General features: G+C 49.0%; 4 protein-coding genes across 4 annotated transcripts; 3 read left to right on the top strand and 1 right to left on the bottom strand.

Moving 5' to 3' along the window:
• Nucleotides 1–4,242: 4,242 nt before the first annotated feature.
• TM4SF5 (transmembrane 4 L six family member 5) lies at nt 4,243–8,635 on the top strand (the record flags this gene model as incomplete). Its single annotated transcript, XM_084237904.1, has 4 exons — nt 4,243–4,413; nt 7,453–7,533; nt 7,896–8,035; nt 8,287–8,635. 4 exons carry the CDS (start codon nt 4,243–4,245, stop codon nt 8,633–8,635), a joined length of 741 nt encoding a protein of 246 aa, XP_084094030.1.
• Nucleotides 8,636–9,806: 1,171 nt separating this feature from the next.
• On the bottom strand, nt 9,807–10,739 carry VMO1 (vitelline membrane outer layer 1 homolog; the record flags this gene model as incomplete). Its single annotated transcript, XM_084238791.1, has 3 exons — nt 9,807–10,104; nt 10,336–10,451; nt 10,560–10,739. The coding sequence occupies 3 exons, from the start codon at nt 10,737–10,739 to the stop codon at nt 9,807–9,809; spliced, it is 594 nt and encodes a 197-aa protein (XP_084094917.1).
• Nucleotides 10,740–12,473: 1,734 nt separating this feature from the next.
• GLTPD2 (glycolipid transfer protein domain containing 2) lies at nt 12,474–14,130 on the top strand (the record flags this gene model as incomplete). Its single annotated transcript, XM_084238387.1, is given in 5 exon segments — nt 12,474–12,620; nt 12,622–12,690; nt 12,693–12,749; nt 13,332–13,498; nt 13,593–14,130. Coding segments are annotated over 5 exon segments (978 nt in total).
• A 1,699-nt stretch (nt 14,131–15,829) lies between these two features.
• On the top strand, nt 15,830–17,736 carry PSMB6 (proteasome 20S subunit beta 6; the record flags this gene model as incomplete). The annotated part of the gene is made up of 6 exons (XM_084239263.1): nt 15,830–15,931; nt 16,356–16,423; nt 16,744–16,875; nt 16,989–17,118; nt 17,325–17,469; nt 17,594–17,736. The coding sequence occupies 6 exons, from the start codon at nt 15,830–15,832 to the stop codon at nt 17,734–17,736; spliced, it is 720 nt and encodes a 239-aa protein (XP_084095389.1).
• Between the last annotated feature and the right edge of the window lie 1,304 nt (nt 17,737–19,040).

Raw genomic sequence — 19,040 nt, 5'->3', positions numbered from 1 at the left:
ATACAGATTAAAACTACAATGAGATACCACCTCACACCCATGAGAATGGCACCTATCATAAAGATTCCCAGTAAGTGCTGGAGAGGACTGGAGAGGTTGTGGAGAGAAGAATTACACGATTGATTACACAATTGATGGGAATGTGAACTGGTGCAACCATTATAGAGAGCAAACTGGATTTACCTCAGAAAACCAAGACTGGAAATACTGTATAACCTGGTAAACCCTCCTTTGGAGACCTTCCTGGTGGTGCAAGGGTTTAAGATGCAGCACTATGAGGCTATCCACAGCTACTGCAGCGTGAGTTCAATCCCCGGCCAGGGAGCTACCCACATGGCGCAGCAGACCTTTCCTGTCTCACCCGCTGCTCCCCACAGCAATGTATTTCAGTCAGTCTGTCTGTTCTGCTCCCCGCTCTGTCTCTGGTGAATCCTCTCACCCCCCCCCCACACCTCTGGCCTGTACCCCAGTTCTTACATGCATCAGTAAATACATCTTTGGGGGGAAAAAACCCACCTTTGGGCATATATCCACAGAATATGAAACCATCAACAAAAAACACCATATGGCCCACAATGTTCATAGTAGTATTGTTTACAGTAGCTAGGAAGCAGCTAAATTCTCCTTCAGTGGACGAATAGATCAAGAAGATGTGGCACATGCACACCATGGAGTTTTATATAGCCGTACAAAAGAATGAAATGCAGCCATTTTCACAAAATGGAGAAAATCAGAGAAAACTATGCACAGCGAAGTAAGTCAGAACTATAAGAATATTGGACATTCACATAATAAACAATGTAAAATACCTTCAAGCAAATGTTACTAGACATCAACAAACACCCTGAGGTCTCTGCTGTTAAGAGGGAAGGAAGAGGAAAAGGAACAAGAGAACATAAGGTATGGTGGGGGGAGAAAAACAGGAAAGAAATTCACTGATTACAAAAAATAATTCTACCTAAAATACTCTGTGAATTTTTTAAAAAGATTTATTTATTTATGCATACAAGAGCTGGGGTACAGGCCAGAGATGCAGGGGGTGGGGGGTGAGAGGATTCACCAGAGACAGAGTGGGGAGCAGAACAGGCAGATGTGCTGAAATACACTGCTGAGGGGAGCAGTGGGTAAGTCAGGAGAGGTCTGCTGTGCCATGTGGGTAGCTCCCTGGCCAGGGCTCGAACTCGTGCTGCAACGGCTGCAGATTGATTCATAGGCTGCGTCTTAACCCCTTGCGCCACAGGGAGGCCCTCTTTGTGAATTTTATGATCACAATAAATATGTCCTTTTACTTTCTGGTTGGTTTAATAAAAATAATAAAATAAAATATGCTTTCTAAAATATAAAATATAAAAACTTTAATGAAAAGAGACAGAAAACATCAGAGACAACATAGAAAAAATTAAAACATTAAGCTATAAATAGAAACAAAAGCAAATATCACTTATCATAATAATGGTCTATGAGTCAGAGGCAAATAGTTGGGAAAGGTTCAAAGTATTTCAGTTATACACATATCCCCTCCTTCAGGAATTGATCCTTTACTTTTACTTGGAATTTGCATTAACTAAATGTTTTATAATTTATGATTTAATGTATTATTTAACAATGACATATTACAATCTAAAAAAACCCAAGCATTAAGTGCTTAATAATTATTTCTTTGAATACATAAAGAATGGATCCTTTATTTTTACTTTGCATTTGTATTAATTGTATCTTCTCATCCAAGAGGCGAATTCTTCATAGATTTTTCTCAGTCCAGCTCCTCTATCTTATCAATAGTAGGAATTCCTTCCACTATTCACTGGGTCAGTCCCACAGGGAGGGTCTGTCCTGGACGGAAACTAAGAAGACGGTATTGGACATTTGTGATCCTTTCAGTACATCTTGTTAATAATTATTTACCAACCCCTGCTGTTCACCAGTAAGTTCTCTCCATTTTTCATGTCCCTATGGTGGTTTGAGTGGGCTGCTAGGACCAGTGACACCAAAGGCTGGTACAATCTAAAGAAAAAGGCTGGTGCCACTTCCTGCTTGACATCCTCAGGGAGTGCCAGCTGGAGTCCTGCTCTCTTTCTCCCACTCTCAGGTCTTCCCTGGCACTACCACGGTCTCTGTGGGCTCAGGTTCATTCTGCCTGGACTTTCACTCTCCTTTTTGTTCCTGAGGCCCAGATCTGCGTCTCAGGCATACAACTGTGAACCTTATGGTCTCTACCACAAAGCAAGGTTTTAACAAATTAATCTCTGGGTGAGAAAAGACTTTACAGCGCAGTGGACAGAAACACAACTCAAACTGGTTCATATCACAATTTTACAAGGAGTGATCAGGCTTAAGGCAGAACTGGATCTGCAAGCTCAGATGATATCATCAAGACTTAATCTCGGGCCTCCCTGGTGGCACAAGGGGTTAAGACACAACCTATGAAGCTATCAGCAGCCACTACAGCACGAGTTCAATCCCCGGTCAGGGAGCTACCCACATGGCACAGCAGACCTCTCCTGTCTCACCTGCTGCTCCCCTCAGCAGTGTATTTCAGTCAATCCATCTGTTCTGTTCCCCACTCTGTCTCTGGTGACTCTTCTCACCCCCATACCTCTGGCTTGTACCCCAGTTCTTGTACGTATAAATAGCTTTTTTAAAAAAAATACTTAATCGCTCTGTAAGATAATCATAAAAAATAAATATATAAATAAATATATATATAAGACTAAAAGTTAAAAAAGAAGAGACTTAGTCTCTCTCCATCTCTTAACAGTTCTTTCCTGTGTACTGATTCACTCTCCAACACCTCCCTCGTAGTGACAATATGCCGCCAACAACCTCAGCGCCCCAACAAAAACAGAATTTCTTTGCCCTCAAAATGCCAACAACAAAAATTAGTAACCAATTCTCATGGGACCGGCTTGAACCATAAGGTCATGGTTAAATCAAATACTGAGGCCAGAAAGATGGAATGCGAATCAATAGGGCCTGTTGAGAGAGCACCCCGAAAAACAGGAAGGGAGTTGGTAAATAAATATTAACAAGAAGAACTGAAAGGATCATAAATGATCACCACCATCTTCTTAGTTTCCGTCCAGGAAGAACCCCCCCCTCCTCCCTGTGGGACTAACAGAAGCGAGAAGACCACCATGCCTCTGCTGCGTGCATCCGAGCTCACAGAACACTCTCACATCGTCCCGCTTCATTGTCACCACCAGTCACTAAATAGCATCACCCTTTGTACCCTTTGTACAGTTTAGGCAACAGAGATTTAGAGACTTAGAGGCATTAGGGGCTTTGCTAAGTCACAAAGCAGGTAAGGTGGGGCCTCCCTTGTGGCGCAAGGGGTTAAGCATCGCACTATGAAGCAATCCGCAGCCTCAGCAGCACGACTTCGATCCCCGGTCAGGGAGGTGACCCACATGTCGCAGCATACCTCTCTCATCTCGCCCGCTGCTCCCCTCAGCAGTGTATTTTCGGTTCTGTCTCTGGTGAATCTTCTCTCCCTCCCTCCCCTGCATCTCTGGCCTGTACCCCAGCTCTTGTATGCATAAATAAATAAATCTTTAAAAAAAAAAAAAAAGGCAGGGCCTCCCAGGTGGCGCAGCGGGTTGAGCACTGCGCTGTGAAGCTGTCCGCAGCCTCTGCAGCGCAGGTTCGATTCCCAGGTGGCCAGGGAGAAACCCACATGGTGCGGCAGACCTCTCCTGCCTTTCCCACTGCTCCCCTCAGCAGTGTCTTTGGTCCATCTGCCTGTTCTGATAAATTCTCTTACCCTCCCGTGCCTCTTACCTGTACCCCAGTCCTTGTATAAATAAATAAATCTTTTTTAAAAATTAAAGAAAAAAAAGCAGGCAAGGAGTCAGCAGAGGGCTATGGAGTGGTGCGCCTCTTACCTGTACCCCAGTTCTTGTATAAATAAATAAATCTTTAAAGAAATTAAAGGAAAAAAAGGCAGGTAAGGAGTCAGCAGAGGGCTATGGAGTGGTGCATGCAGAGAAGAACACCATGACCCCAGACAGTTTCCTCTTTGCAGCTCCCCCACTTCTTCAACCACATCCTCCCTCCACTTCGAGGGCAGCAGTCCTTCACCTCTCCCTCCCCCTTTGCCAGGGCCCCAGTCTCTCTCCCACATCTTTTTATCCTGCCAGTTTCTGCCACACCTCCTCCCCGACCTTTGCTCTGGCTCCTGGCTTGTTTTCCTCTGCACCCAGGAACCACTTTCACTCCCTGCCTGTCCTTCCCACCAGCCACAGCATGTGCACTGGCAAGTGTGCTCGCTTCCTGGGGCTCTGCCTCATCCCTCTGTCCCTGATCAGCATCATATCCAACGCCCTCCTGCTGGCGCCTAATGGGGAGACCACCTGGACAAATAATCTCAGCAAGCAAGTCTGGTACATGGCTGGCTTCATCGGCGGGGGCCTGATGGTGAGAAGGGAGTCCAGGGAGCATGGGCTGGGAGCTGGGCACTAATCTTTGGGCTTCTGAACAGGCGGGAAGAGAGAAAAGGATGGCTGCCCGGGAAGGGCTGGCAACATTGTGGTGGGGGTCCTTCTATCTGCTCCTCTTCTGTCTGTGCCCAAACACTGGGCACTCTGCAGTGGTCCTAGAAGAGCCTGAATCCTGAACTGTGTGACTGAGGGCCATGAAGAGGGGAGCCTCTACTCTAAACAGCTCCCCTTCTGAGAAAGCAGTATGTACCACTTCCCCCTCCCTGCCCCCACTTGGAGCAGAAGTTGGGAACACCTCACTACAAGGGTCAGGCAGGAGGAACAGCTGGCTGCGTAGGAAGTTATCAGGGCAGATAATAATGGGCATGGGAGTGGGAAGTAGAGTCAGGGAGCAAGATCACAGGTCAATCATTCTACTATTAGCTCAACCTTCCCACCCTGATGTCCATTCACTCTCAGCCCATATTTCTGGATGGATGCCCACTCTGCACCAGGCACGAAGGATAAACTCGGATGCTAGGCCAGTAAGGCAGAGAAGGTGCCCCCACTTGTCTGACTAGGATCTATCCAGAGAAGTGGGGAAGGGAAGGCACAGGTTTCCTGGACTTCTGTTGGTTGTCACATCTCTTCCAACAATCCGCTCTTATTCTCTGGGGTCTTTTCTCGCTCTCTTTTTTTAAAGATTTATTTATTTATACATACAAGAACTGGGGTACAGGCCAGAGATGTGGGGGGTGAGAGGATTCACCAGAGACAGAGTGGGAAACAGAACAGCCAAATCAACTGAAATACACTGCTGAGGGGAGCAGCAGGAGAGTCAGGAGAGGTCTGCTGCGCCATGTGGGTAGCTCCCTAGCCAGGGATCGAACTCGGTCTGCAGTGGCTGCAGCGAGCTTCAATAGGTTGTGTCTTAACCCCTTGCGCCACTAGGGAGGCCCTGGGGTCTTTTCTCTTAACCGTCCCCTTAACCCCATGAATTCATGGCTGTGGGACCAGACTCTATCCCTCTGAGATCTCACACTCCTCCCAGGTTTACACAGTCACCCTATGCCACAAGGTACCTGTTCTCCAGCCTAAATGATCCTCATCTTTCCACAAATTTAACCAGCCTGCTGAAGGGAAAAAGCCCAAAGTTGCCCTCCTAACATGTTCATTGCCAGGTGCCTTCCTCCCCCAACTCCATGCCCTGCACGACTCTTAAGGCTTTTTCAAATATATTCACATAGCTACATGGGGGATCCAGGTGAGATCCCTGCTCTTGCTGAAGCTGTTATTCCTGCTAGGGAGACATACAGCCTCAAGGAAGCAAAGATGTAAACCCCACAAGAGCAAGGACAGTTTGCTGTGTTCCAGGCACTGAAATAATAGTCAGTGAATAAACAAAGTAAATGAATAAGCAAGATTATTCCAAATAGGAATAGGGTCCATCAAGTTAAGAAAGCAGGGTGTTGTCATAAAGAACTACCAGGGCAAGGTGGGGGGGCAACTTTTTGTAATGGTTTCAAAGAAGGCCTTGATGAGCTGACATATTTACTGAGATTCAATTGGCAAAAAGAAGGAATCAGCATTACAGATGGGGGATTGGCCAGAGCAGCTGAGGTTTAATGAGATGAGATCTGAGTAACTAATGGCCAGAGGCCCTTGAGAGGCCTCTAAATTTTGAGAGGAATCTAAATTTTATTATAAATACAACAAAAAACTATTGAAGGACTTTGTTACCTTTTTTCAGACCTCTCAAACTTTTTTTGAACTTTTTATTTAAGTCATACAGACAAATACCCAGATCCTTAGACTACAGTTCAGTGAATGTTTACAAAATGGATCCACCCATGCACGTAGAATTCAGTCTTGATGAGCAACTCTTTGAAAAGACACTAAGGGATTTCAGCAGAAAAAAGACCTGTTGAAAGTTAAATTTAATCCACAGGGCGCAATGTAGGATGGAATGAAGGATTTGTCCATAGAGCAAGAGATAAGAAAATCTAATAGGGAGGCTAACAACATCGTCCTCATGGGAGGTAATTAGGGACTGACTGTGGAATAAGAAAGGACTGACAAATTCAAAACCACCAGAAGGAAAATCCCGAAGACTTGAGTTTTGACAGGGTATGGAGATTCAAGTTTTCCAGCCTGAATGACCTGGCTGGAAATTTCCACCTAGGGAGGTAAGAAAGTCAAAGTAAGAAATGTCAGTGAATAAAATGTGAGGACAGTATGAGGCTAACTGAATTTGAGCTAAAATCAAGATATTCAAGTGAACACATATTTCAGGCTGTTAGATTTCAATATGGAGGCATCAATTTAGGAAATGTCTATTGTTAGAGGGGGTAACTAATGGCCGGGAGGGAAAGGGCTCTTGAAGCACGCCACAGCAAGAAAGACAGATGAAGAGGACCAGGGCTGTCTCTTGGGGTTTTCTGATACTTCCCATCAGTTCATTTATTTACATTCTCCTTCCTCCACCATAATCCTCTCTCACCAGACATTCCAACACCATGATTCCTTCCTGCTGCTAAATAGATTTATACCGAGCATTTACTCTAACCAGTCTTGACACCAAGTCAACCTGCTATTTCATTAAATCCTGATAACAGTCCTGCAGATCCATTTTAGGTCTTGCAGATCCATTTTACAGTGGACAAAAGTGAAACCCAGAGAGATAAATCAATTCATGGAATGTGGAGTGAGCATAGGGCGAGCTTTAAACCCACACCTCTGACTCGTGTTCAGGTGGGCACCTACTATGTGCCAAGATTTGTGAGGGATATAATGATAATGCGGCCCTACCCTTCTGGAGGCTATAATATGGTCAGAGATAAGTAGGCACATAAATAATGATGACTTAAAGTAGAGCAGGACAGCCCTCCAGGAAAGGTAGAGATAAGGCCTTCCTGTTGTCCAAAGGGCTGCGGGAATCCATGAAGGCAGGTTCCAGGCCGAGATAAGCACTGAAGCAAGTAAGGTCTTGAGAATGGGAGAGGCCTCCCTAGCTGTCTCACTGACCCTCCTTCCACAGGTATTCTGTCCAGGAATCGCAGCTGTTCGGGCAGGGGGCAAGGGATGTTGCGGTGCAGGCTGCTGTGGAAATCGCTGCAGGGTAAGACCCCAACTAAGAAGGGCACAGGGTTTGGTCTTTGAACCAGTTCTTCCAAGAGTCACACCTAGAAGCATGACCCCCTCTACATGAGCTACAAGAATTCCTCCGTGGAGGCCTTATTCTCTCAGCTCCACAAATCTGGCTTCAGTGGGTTTGGCCAAAAGGTACTAACCTCCAACAACTGCTGACTCTGAACATTACCCTAATTCCAAATCCCAGGGTTGTCAGGAAATGTATTTTCGCCAGGACTTGATTAGAGTTCGGTCATGGGGGTGCCACCGGGTGAGGGGAAACTAGGTGCGGTCTGCCCAAGAGTGGGGAAGGGGCGGCCCTACTCACCCTGCCTTCCACTCTGCATCCAGATGCTCCGCTCAGTCTTCTCCTCAGCATTTGGGATTCTTGGCGCGATCTACTGCCTCTCAGTGTCGGGAACAGCGCTCCGTATGGGACCACAATGCTTAACAGATGATGACAAATGGAAGTACCCCTTCGAAAACACCGAGTAAGGCTCAGTCTGTTTTCGCCCTGCCCGCTTCCAATTCCCCTTCTCCCCTCCCACTCTCTACCTCTCCCACCAGTCTTTCCACCTGAACTGGAAAACCTGGGGGGATATAGGGGAGGGCTCTGCTTCCAGAGAGCTTCCTCCACGTGGGTCAAACCAAATCTGGCCAACCCTCCTCTGCGCATGCGCGTGGGGCAGAGCGGGCGGGCGCCGGTGAGGCCTCCGCTCACGTGATCCTGTCCCGTGCCCAGGGGCTCTTACTTGGCCAACCGTACTATGTGGAGTTGGTGCGTGAAGCCTCCCAATGTGGTCCATTGGAATGTGACGCTCTTCTCAATACTGGTGGCCGTCTCGTGCCTGGAGATCGTGCTTTGTGGCGTGCAGCTGGTGAACGCGGCCATCGGCGTCTTCTGTGGCGACTGCAGGAAGGAGGTAGGACGCCAAGAGCGGGAGTTGTGGAGGGGAGCTGCTTGCTCCTTGGCTGCGTCCTTACTTTGTCTTTTTTGCAGGACGCCCCTCATTGAGGCTACACGGATCGCCCCCTCCTGGAAGCTCATTGCCCCCTCCCCCCGCCCTCCACTCTGGAATAAATTGGCTTGAGCTCTCTTCTGCTCTCACATGTGCTCTATGCGAGGAATGTCCCGAGGCCTCCAGGTACACCAGGCCTTAGGCCTTATGGGTTGCCCGACACCCCCGCCCCCCCCCCTTATTTTCTTAACAAAGAGTTTTTTGTGTGCGCTGGAGATAACAGTGGTAAACAAGACAGGCAAGTTCTGTGCGCTCAAGGAATTTAACATTTCAGGTCACTTTTTAAAAGGAAAGTTCAATTGTTAAGTACTTTTAAAAAAAGTTGGTGAGGCCTCCCTGATGGCGCTGCGGTTGAGCGCTGGGCTGTGAAGCTGCCCGCAGCCTTTGCAGCGCCGGTTCGATCCCCGACTGCCGAGCGAGGGTCCAACATGGCGCGCAGACCTCTCCTGCCGCACCCGCTGCTCCCCTGAGCAGTGTACTTTGACAGTCTGCCTGTTCTACTCTCCGCTCTGGCTCTGGTGAATTCTCTCACCCTCCCACGCTCTGACTGTACCCAATGCTTGTATAAATAAATAAATAAATCTTTCAAAAATAATAAAATTAAAAAATTAAAAACGTTGGTAAGGGGACAGATATTGACTGGTGGAGTGACATTTTAGAATAAGATAAAGAAAATCCGAGAAAGTGAACTTTGCACTGAAATCTGGTAAATGGGCTTACCATCTGGATACCTGGGTTGGGGGTGGGGGGTGGGGAGGAGAAACGTGTTGGTTCCAATCAGAGGGAGCAGCAAGGACAAAGATCCTAAAGGGGTATCAGTGTATAGAAAGCCACAGTTTGAGGTTTTGGGGTGAGGGAAGGGAGAGAAAACTGTAGCGATGACACTTCAACTTCTTATAAGTCTAGAAAATAAAGCCTTAAGTGGTTTTTGCATTGTTACCTCCTAATTTGGTAGAAATTTGTTAATCTGAGGCCACTGGTGATTCACAACCTGGGCTTTTCATGGAGGCGCGCTCCATAAAGGAAGCCGGAACTTCCTTCACTTGTACGCAAAATCATGTTTTTCCAGACTATGGGTTCACGACTTTAAGTTGTCTGCGAGACCAACCTGAATTTGCTAGTTTAGGAGGAAGACAAGGAGACGCCGTCTCCCACCCCTGAAAGAACCGAGGCGGAAGTCAAGACGAGAAGCTTTAATAGCCGGAGGTGGACCAAGCGTGGGGTCAGGGAGCAGGGAGAGGTGTCAACTAGTGCAGCAGAATAAGCGCACGTCGTTAAGCGCGGTGTCATCGCGGAGGCCTCTCGGCTGCTCGATTTTGGTCTGCAAGCCACAAGCGCCTTTAGGGCACGGATCACTCCAGTCTCCAAAGTCTCCCCAGGTCTGGCCGGGTCCCTCCAGCTCAGTGCCGTCGGAGCAGCGGAAGCGCACATTGTTCGCTGCCGTGTTGTCTCCAGGGGTCACAGGTATCTCCACGCGGAGCGAGAAAGCCACAAGGTAACCGCCGCCAGGACACCACAGCGGCTCGCTCCACGCGCCCCACCTGCGAGGGAAGTGGAGATGCTCTGGCTCTGCTGGAGCCCCCTACCCTCCACCCACCCAATCCTTGGGTGCTACTTGACCCCCAGTGGGTTATCTCGTCACTGACTTCACTCCCCGGGAGCTAAACTGCCCCACAGCTGTGGAGCAACCTGCCCGCCAGGAAGAGGATTTGTGTAACATAGAGTATACGGCTTACCCCCACCCTAGGGGATCCTAGGTCCCTGCCCACTACCTTCCAGATTCCGACTCCACCACGTGCGTGTTGCGCTCCGCGTTCCCCCGCGCGCAGTGCAGCCGGATCCCATTTAGCGCTGTGTCGTCACCAGGAATACCTTGGTTGGGCTCCACCTGGACTGCGAGGAAAGGCAGGGTGAGAACAAGTCGGAACACTGCCATCCTTGACTCTGGGGTCCGCGGCATCTCCACCCGCTCCACAACATAGTCCTGAGCCCCCACCTTAAGCGAGAACCCGCTGGCGAAGAATCCGTCAGGACACATCTCGGGCCAGGCCCAGTCGCCCCAAGGGCCCCCGTTGGTCACCTCGATGACCGACGTGTAGCCGCTTGGGCCACCTCTTGCAGATCCGCAGCATATCCACAGTAGCAGCAACAATTTAGCTCCTGCACGCGCCTCCATCCCGCAGCAGTCTGTGAGCTGGGTCCCTAACACAAGTTTATAACACCCCTGCCCCTTCGAGGGCTCCGATTACGGAAGGGCAATCTGGATTTAATGCAACCCAATACTAATCCGTTCCAGAAACCCCACAGACTCAATTCTTTGCTCAGGGAATCGGAGGCTCCCAGCGCCAGAAGAGGAGGGGCAGCTAGAGCAGAGAAAATAACCACCACCTACTGAAGTTTACTCGAGGCCAAGAATTGTGGTTAGGGCTATGCAAGCGTCTATTTAATCCTGACAACTTTAGAGGTGGGAATTGCCCTTTCTATTTTGCAGATGAGGGAACTAGGGCTTAGAAATGGCAAGCGACTTTGTCTAAAGTTTACAGTCAGCAATCCAGGAAACATTCCAACACTGTTGGGGTTGGGGGGGGGCGCTAGGAAAGAAAGAGTTGATTCTGGGATCCTACTAGGGACAGGATTGGTCAGGTCATCCACAGGGATCACCAGGGTGTGAAAGAGACCAACGTGAGAGATAGGACAAGAATCCATTAAGTGTGGAAGTTAGGGTCTTCTTAGCTATGGGGGCCTGACTCCTTGAGACTCTGTGGCATTCTCCCCTACCCAGAACCAAATGTAAACAGAGACAGGGACAATTGTAAGAGGTTTGGTTGACAAGGGACTGAGAACCAGAGATGCTGTTTTTTCCATTGCTTCCTGTATCCTTCCCTGGAATGTCTTTCCCACCTTGACCACCAGGTGGACTCCTAATTTGCAAAGAAAACAAAACAAAACTGGCTCAAACCTGTCAAGAGGCACCACCCCTAACTTGCCTGCCCCTCCTATACATTCCTTTTTTTTTTAATTCAATGCATATCTATCCAGCAATAACATATTTTTATCCAGACAATATTCTAAGTGTTGTAAATAGAGGCGTAACCAAGAAAAATTAGGCCCTTGTCTTCGTCAGAGCTTACATTCCAGTGGGAGAGACAGATAAATTTTCCAATGGACTTGGAACTCTGTAAAGGCACTTTGGTCTTCTTGAGATCAGTATAGGGCTTGGCATGCGGAAGTAGTTAATAAAGGTTGGTTTGAACAACAAATGGGGAACCAATCTGGAGCTGAAAAAAATGAAACCACAAAAATGTAAAAGGAAAATCCTAATGATATAGTCAAGAGGTCATGCATCCAGAGCAAGACAAGGTCCCCTGGGGTTAGGATAGAGCATTTAGAAGCAAGTGTTCCTAGATCCCAGGTGCCCCACGCTTGAACTTAATGAAGATTTATGGAGCAATTGTGGTAAGCTTTTCCATTTAGTCTTTGCACATACATTATCATTTAATCCTCACTTGAGGCTTGCAAAGCACCTATTATTAGTCTCAATTTACAGTGGAGGCAACTCAAGTACACAGCTAACTTAGGGCTCACACAATTGCTCAGTGGGGGAGCTGGTTCTGACCCCAGCTTCTCTTTCCAATAACCTGGCCTTCTCTTACTACAACCTGGCCCAACCAGGAAGGAAAAATGCAGACATGTCATTCCCACCCAATCCCCCGAGTCCCCTTCATTCTGTCCCGCAGCACTGGGATGCTGCCTTCAGGGGCAAAGGGCACAGAGGAAGGGGCATTAATCAGTTAATTATTAACCCTTTGCGCTGGACACCGCGGACACCGCGAACTTCTCTCCCCTCCAGGAACCGGAAGGAAAAGGACTGGCTAGGGGCTGGTGAGGGGGCGGTGGTCCCTGCAGCAGCATGGGGGTCCCGCACCCTCCCTCCGTCCTGCGGCGCTGGTTCTGCCGTGCAATTCCTCTCGCTATCTTCGCGCTGCTGCTTCTTTATCTCAGTGCTGGGAGTCTCCGTGAGTGGCCCCTTCCCTCACCCGCGCTGGTGGGAGCCCAAGGAGTCTAGACCTTTGGAACCAAAGCCCCTTGCTCGAGTGCTCACCACACCACTCACCCCTCCTCAGGTCCCTCCAGTTGCAGAACCGGGGAGCAGTACTGCCTCCCCGAGGAACTGCCATCTTTCCAGGTATGCGCGGGGCAGGGCTGGAACTGGGGGCTCCAAGTGGGACCCTGGAGAGGTGGGAGTGGAGCCAGGCTGAGGAACTAGTGAAGGGCAGGCACTTCTCTCCCCGCTAGCATTAGAAGCTGAAAGTACAGCAGAAGGCACACTAGCTATTGATAGATCGTAGAAACAATTTCTTTTTTTTTTTAAAGATACACTTTTTTTTTCCAAATTTTTTTTTTTTAAGATTTATTTATTTATTCATACAAGCACTGGGTACAGTCAGAAGCGCGGGAGGGTGAGAGAATTCACCAGAGTCAGAGCAGGATGCAGAACAGGCAGAAGGACCGAAGTACACTGCTGAGGGGAGCAGCGGGCGGCAGGAGAGGTCTGCGCGCCATGTGGGACCCTCCTCTGGTGGCCGGGGAGCAGCCGGGGATCGAACCGGCACTGCAGAGGCTGCGGGCAGCTTCGCAACCCAGCGCTCAACCGCTGCGCCACCGGGGAGGCCCAGAAACAATTTCTTGAGGCCCCTATTAGGTTGCTTAGCTAAGGAGGCTCAGAAGACAAGGGATCCTGCTCCCTCTTTCCCCCTTATATTCCCAGGTTCAGCAACAGTCGGGTCCCCTGGATGCCCCGGGGAGGGAAAAGCCTCAGTGTCTGGGCCCCCAGGGAATGCTGGGGCGCATGATGAGGCCATTCCGTGCCAGTCTGAACCCTGAAGGGGATGTGGAGCTGTCGCAGTACTTAGCAGGATGGAGAGAGCTAATCAAGTGAGTGGTCTTCCTTGCCCCAATGCAGTCCCCACCTCCTTGTGACTCTACTGCCCTTTCAAATCGTCCCACTTTCCCACTACCAAACACACAGATTCCTAAATCCTCTCGGCTCCATCTTCACCTTCGCCACCAGCGAGGCCTTCTCCAAAGTGTCAGCCCTTGAGGCTCGGGTACACGGCCCGGACGCCTCCCACTACACATCGCTGGCGGCCATGGCGGAGTGGGAGCGGCGGGTAGGACTGCTGGAGCTGCCCGGGGTCGCCTCTCCACACCCGCCCAGGCCCTCGGGCTCACGAACGTTGCTCTTGCTGCACCGTGCTCTACGCTGGTCCCAGCTCTGCCTCCAGCGGGTGGCGACCGGGGCGCGCCGAGGCCCGGAAGCCGGCGTCCAGTGCAGCGACGCCTACGGCACGGCCCTGGCTCCGCACCACCCCTGGCTCGTGCGCCAGGCGGCGCGCGTGGCGTTCCTCGCCTTCCCGGGTCGCGCCCGCCTGCTCGAGCTGGCGTGTCCGGGAACCCGGGAGGCGGAGGCGCGGGCCGCGCTGGCGCGGGGTGCCGGCACCCTGGAAGAAGTGTACAACCGCACCCAGGGCTTGTTGGCTGCTCGCGGCCTGCTCCACCTGGCCTGAGCCAGGGCCGCCCCCGGACTCCAGGGATCCCAGAAAGGGAGCGCCTGGGGGCGGGGCGGCTCCGCACCCGGGTCGGCCCTGGTCCCCGCCCCTTTCGTGACGTCACTGCCGTAGAGTCCCGCCCCGGCGCGAGCCGGGGTTTGAGACCCTCTCTCCACCCGCGGTTTTCATGAGGGGAGCTGTGAGGAATAAGGAGTGATTTTTTTGGTCGTCGTCGACTTAGGCCGTTTCGCGAGATGACGGCAAGCGTTGGAGGGAAACAAAAAAAATGAATGTAGGAACATGTGTCAGCCCTGTTCCTGGCAGCAAAGAGACTCACGCTTCCCCCGGCATCTCTCAGCCGCTCCTGTGGCTTCCTCTGCCGACTACATGCGAGTCTCCAGCCCAAACTTAAGCTCCAGTCCCCATAAAGCCAACTCTTTCTTGGACACCGCCGCAGACATCGGAAATACAACACATCCAGGGCCTCCCTGGTGGCGCAAGGGGTTAAGCACAGTATGAAGCAATCTGCAGCCTCTGCAGTTCTATCCCCGGGCCGGCCAGGCAGCTACCCACATGGCACAGCAGACCTCTCCTGACTCGCCTGCTGCTCCCCTCAGCAGTGTACTTCGGTCAATCTGCCTGTTCTGTTCCCCACACTGTCTCTGGTGAATCCTCTCACCACCACCCACTCTCTGCCCCACCCCGCATCTCTGGCCTGTACCCCAACTCTTGTATGCATAAATAAATATTTTTTTAAAAAATAGAAAGCATAGACATAAATCTTTGTGGTCTGGGATCAGGCATGATTTCCTGAATGACACTAAAATGGTTTCTTGAATATGACACAATCCAAGGAAAAACAGATAAATTAGATTCAATCAAAATTTAAAACTTTTTTGCTTGAAAGTAAAAAATGAAGTGAGAAAAACAATCCAGATAATGGGAGAAAATATTTGCAAATCACACCTCTGATAAAAGTCTAGTATCTAGAACCTAAAAAAAAATTATTATTATAACTCAACAAAAGAAAACCCAGTTTCAAAATGGGCAAAAGACTTGAATAGATATTTCTCCAAAGCAGGTATACTAACAGTCATTAAGTATATCTATTTGTACATCAAATTAGTACATTAAATTTTTGCTCATTATTACTAATCATTAGGAAAATGCAAATCAAAACCACCGAATATCACTTCATATTCATTAGGATGACTAAAATAAAAAAGATGCACAATAACAATTAATGAGGCTGTGGAGAAACTGGAATCCTCATACAAGCCTGGTGGGTATGTTAAATGTCGACAGCTGCTGTGCAAACAGTTGTCAATTCCTCAAAATATTAAATACAGAATTTCTGTATGACCCAGTAATCGCGTTCCCAGTATACACTCCCACGTATACAACTAAGAGAAATGAAAACAAAGTTTACACACGCTAATTCAGAGACTGTCGAATTTATCTTCAAGGTTCCCTAAATTGCAACTCCGATCAAATATATCAGTCCTGCATAGTCCGACAGGAGACGTACTCCTTGAAGACTTGCTTTTTTGGGTTGCTGACATACTGATCTTGCCTGCCTCGCTTCCATAAAGCCTTCCCGTCGCAAAGGATCCCTCCCACATCTTTTTCTTCTGCCGTCAACCACGCCGTAGCACGACTAAAGAGAGTGACGGCGCACTTTACGACAATTGCTTTGCGGCAGCTGCGGCGGAGGAAGATGGCGGCCACCTTAGTAGCTGCTCGAGGAGCGGGGCCGGCACCAGCCTGGGGGCCGGAGGCCTTTTCCCCGGACTGGGAAAACCAGGAAGTCTCCACAGGGGTGAGGAAGGACTAAAGGTTCGGGAAATGTGCCGTCGGCTTGAGGCGTTGGAAGGATGTGGCCTGAGTGGGCTTGGAGAACTGGCGGGGTGGGGGAGTGGGTGGTCGGGGCTGTGCTCCAGGCAGGGAGAGAGGTATCCTGGGGATGCTCAAGTGGTGCGATACTTTGGTATTGGGAGTCGGAAGGTAGGCTGAAGCGAGCACGTCTGGATTCTTGCGGGAGGAGGACTTAATGGGCAGGATGGACTGTTGGGGATTTGCAGATCGGATTCTGGTATCCTGCTGGGCGTTGAGGCCCTCGTGACATTTGATAATGGTTCGTTGGTGCACGACTTTCGCATTTTAGGGATAGAGGGATCATTGATGTTTGTGTATGTTGGAAAATGTGGGAAGTCCCAGACTCCCCCCTCTCTTCTGTTTCTTAGACCACTATAATGGCCGTGCAGTTTGACGGGGGCGTGGTTCTAGGAGCCGACTCCAGAACAACCACTGGGTGAGCCAGAACAGATACGTGAAAGGTTTTCCCATCTTTCTCTTCCTTTCTCACCTGCCAGCCCTTCCTTACTCTCCACGGACCGCTTTGAGAAGGTGATTTCTCCCCTCCCTAAGAGATAAGGATTTGCTGCAATTGCTAGCACTTCCCAGTCTCTAACCCTTTTTCTTGGAAGTTTGTTCCCCAGCCTCCTTTAGTGTGGATATGAACTGATACAAAATGCTGGCATTCCTATTCTTGAATCATGAGAAAGTGGATAGTTATGGGATGAGAGTGGGGGACAGATAGGGTACTTTCCTCACTATTCTGTCATTCTGCAGGTCCTACATTGCCAATCGAGTGACTGACAAGCTGACCCCTATTCATGACCGTATTTTCTGCTGCCGCTCAGGCTCAGCAGCTGATACCCAGGCAGTAGCTGATGCAGTCACCTATCAGCTTGGTTTCCACAGGTGCTTGTGGGCAGGGGAGAAGCAAATATCAAGGGAATTGGGACCTGAGGAGCTAAATTACCTGACCACCTCATTCTAACACTGCCTTCCCCTTCACTCCCCTCATTCTTTAGCATTGAGCTGAATGAGCCTCCTCTGGTGCACACAGCAGCTAGCCTCTTTAAGGAGATGTGTTACCGATACCGGGAAGACTTGATGGCAGGAATCATCATTGCGGGCTGGGACCCCCAAGAAGGAGGGCAGGTCTGCTATACCTCAACCCCTATCCCCAGAGCACTGGAGCTGAGTCTTTGATCTTCTCCCCATCTCAGCCATTTTCTTTTTCTTTTATGTAGTCTTTACCTTACTCTTACCGTTAACTCTACCAGACCCATTTCCACAATGGATGATTGAATATACATGTGTTGCGTGGAAGGTACAACTGATGACTCTCTTCTTCCATCTTGCAGGTATACTCAGTACCCATGGGGGGCATGATGGTAAGGCAGTCTTTTGCCATTGGGGGCTCCGGGAGCTCCTATATCTATGGCTATGTCGATGCTACTTACCGGGAAGGTATGACCAAGGAAGAATGTCTGCAATTCACTGCCAATGGTGAGAACTCAGGCTTCTGGGCCTGTGCACTTCAACTCCCAGACCCAAGCCAGGCCAACACTCTTTGTATCTCACACTGATTCCAGCATCTGACTCTGACCTCAACTTTATTCTTTATCCACAGCTCTTGCTTTGGCCATGGAGCGGGACGGCTCCAGTGGAGGTGTGATCCGCCTGGCAGCCATTGCAGAGTCAGGGGTAGAGCGGCAAGTACTTTTAGGAGACCAGATCCCCAAATTCACGATTGCCACTTTACCACCTCCCTGAATCCTGGTATTCTAGGATACAATAAGAGACACCCCAGACAGACCCAAAATTCAAATAAACATTTTGTCAAAGAGAAGCTGTGTACTTCAGAGTTTTTTTCTTGACCTCAAGCCTAAACTTCTTTGACCCACACCTATTTGCTCTGAGCTCCAAGGGAGTGGGAGAGAAGCCTTTGCCGAGATAGTGTGATAGCTTTCAAATCTTTCTCCTGACAACATTCCCCATGCACTTCCTTTCTTCTACTACATGTCCAACACCTTGTGACACCAGAGTGTGGTTGTTATGGGAACTACCAACAACAACCCATTCCCCTCCCTGTGTGAGCCTCAGGAATCCTCACTGAGACTAGGGTCTCCTCCCTTCAGTCTGCCTTCTACCTGTTATGTGTGGCTATTGCCCTAAGTCTCCAAGGACCATTCTTTCAGACTCATGGCTCCCCACTCATGGTTTTCTTTTTAATTTTACTGATTTACAAAATGAAATTTTAGGGGTGTATCTTTACTTCCATATGTGTATAAGTCTCCCCCACGCACAACTAAAGTTCTAGTGCCCTTCCTGCTATCAGGTTGATACCTGATAGCCTTCCTTCTCGCTCCCCCTTCCCTCCTCTGGTCATCACTATATTTTTCAGAGTAAGATTTGTTTTGTGATTTGTTTGTTTGCTTTGATTATATTATACATATGAGAGAAATTATTCTTATTTCTGCTTAGTATAATCAAGTTCCATCCATGTTGTCACAGAAGGCAAGATTTTTTATTTTATTTTTTAAAGATATATTCACTTACGCATACAAGAACTGGTGTACAGGCCAGAAGTGTGGGGGGTGAGAGGATCCACCAGAGACAAGCAGATTGGGGAACAGAAAGGCAGATCAACTGAAATAGACTGCTGAGGGGAACAGCGGGCAAGACAGGAGAGGGCTGCTGCACCATGTGGGTATTTCCCTGGCCAGGGATCGAATTTGTGCTGCAGAGGCTGCAGATAGCTTCACAGTGCTGCGACATAACCCCTTCTGCCACCAGGGAGGCCCTCTTTTTTTTCTTTTTTAAAAGCTGAGGAATAAGTAGTCTACTGAGTGTGTGTGTGTGTGTCTACCTCAACTTTATGCAGTCATCCATCAATGGATATATTCACTTAGCTATGTGAATAATGCTGCTATGAGTATAAGGGTGTATAATTAAAAATTGTTTTCATATTCTTGGTGTAAATACCCAGGAGAGTTATTGATGGGTTATATGATATTTCCATTTTTAGATATTTAAGGAATCCTCATTCCTTTTTCCATAGAGGTTACCCCAATTTA

The sequence above is a fragment of the Talpa europaea genome (genome assembly GCF_964194135.1).
Source record: "Talpa europaea genome assembly, chromosome: 7".
NCBI lineage: Eukaryota > Metazoa > Chordata > Mammalia > Eulipotyphla > Talpidae > Talpa > Talpa europaea.
Note: the sequence above shows the minus strand (reverse complement) of the source record. Positions and strands in the feature narration are given on the sequence as shown.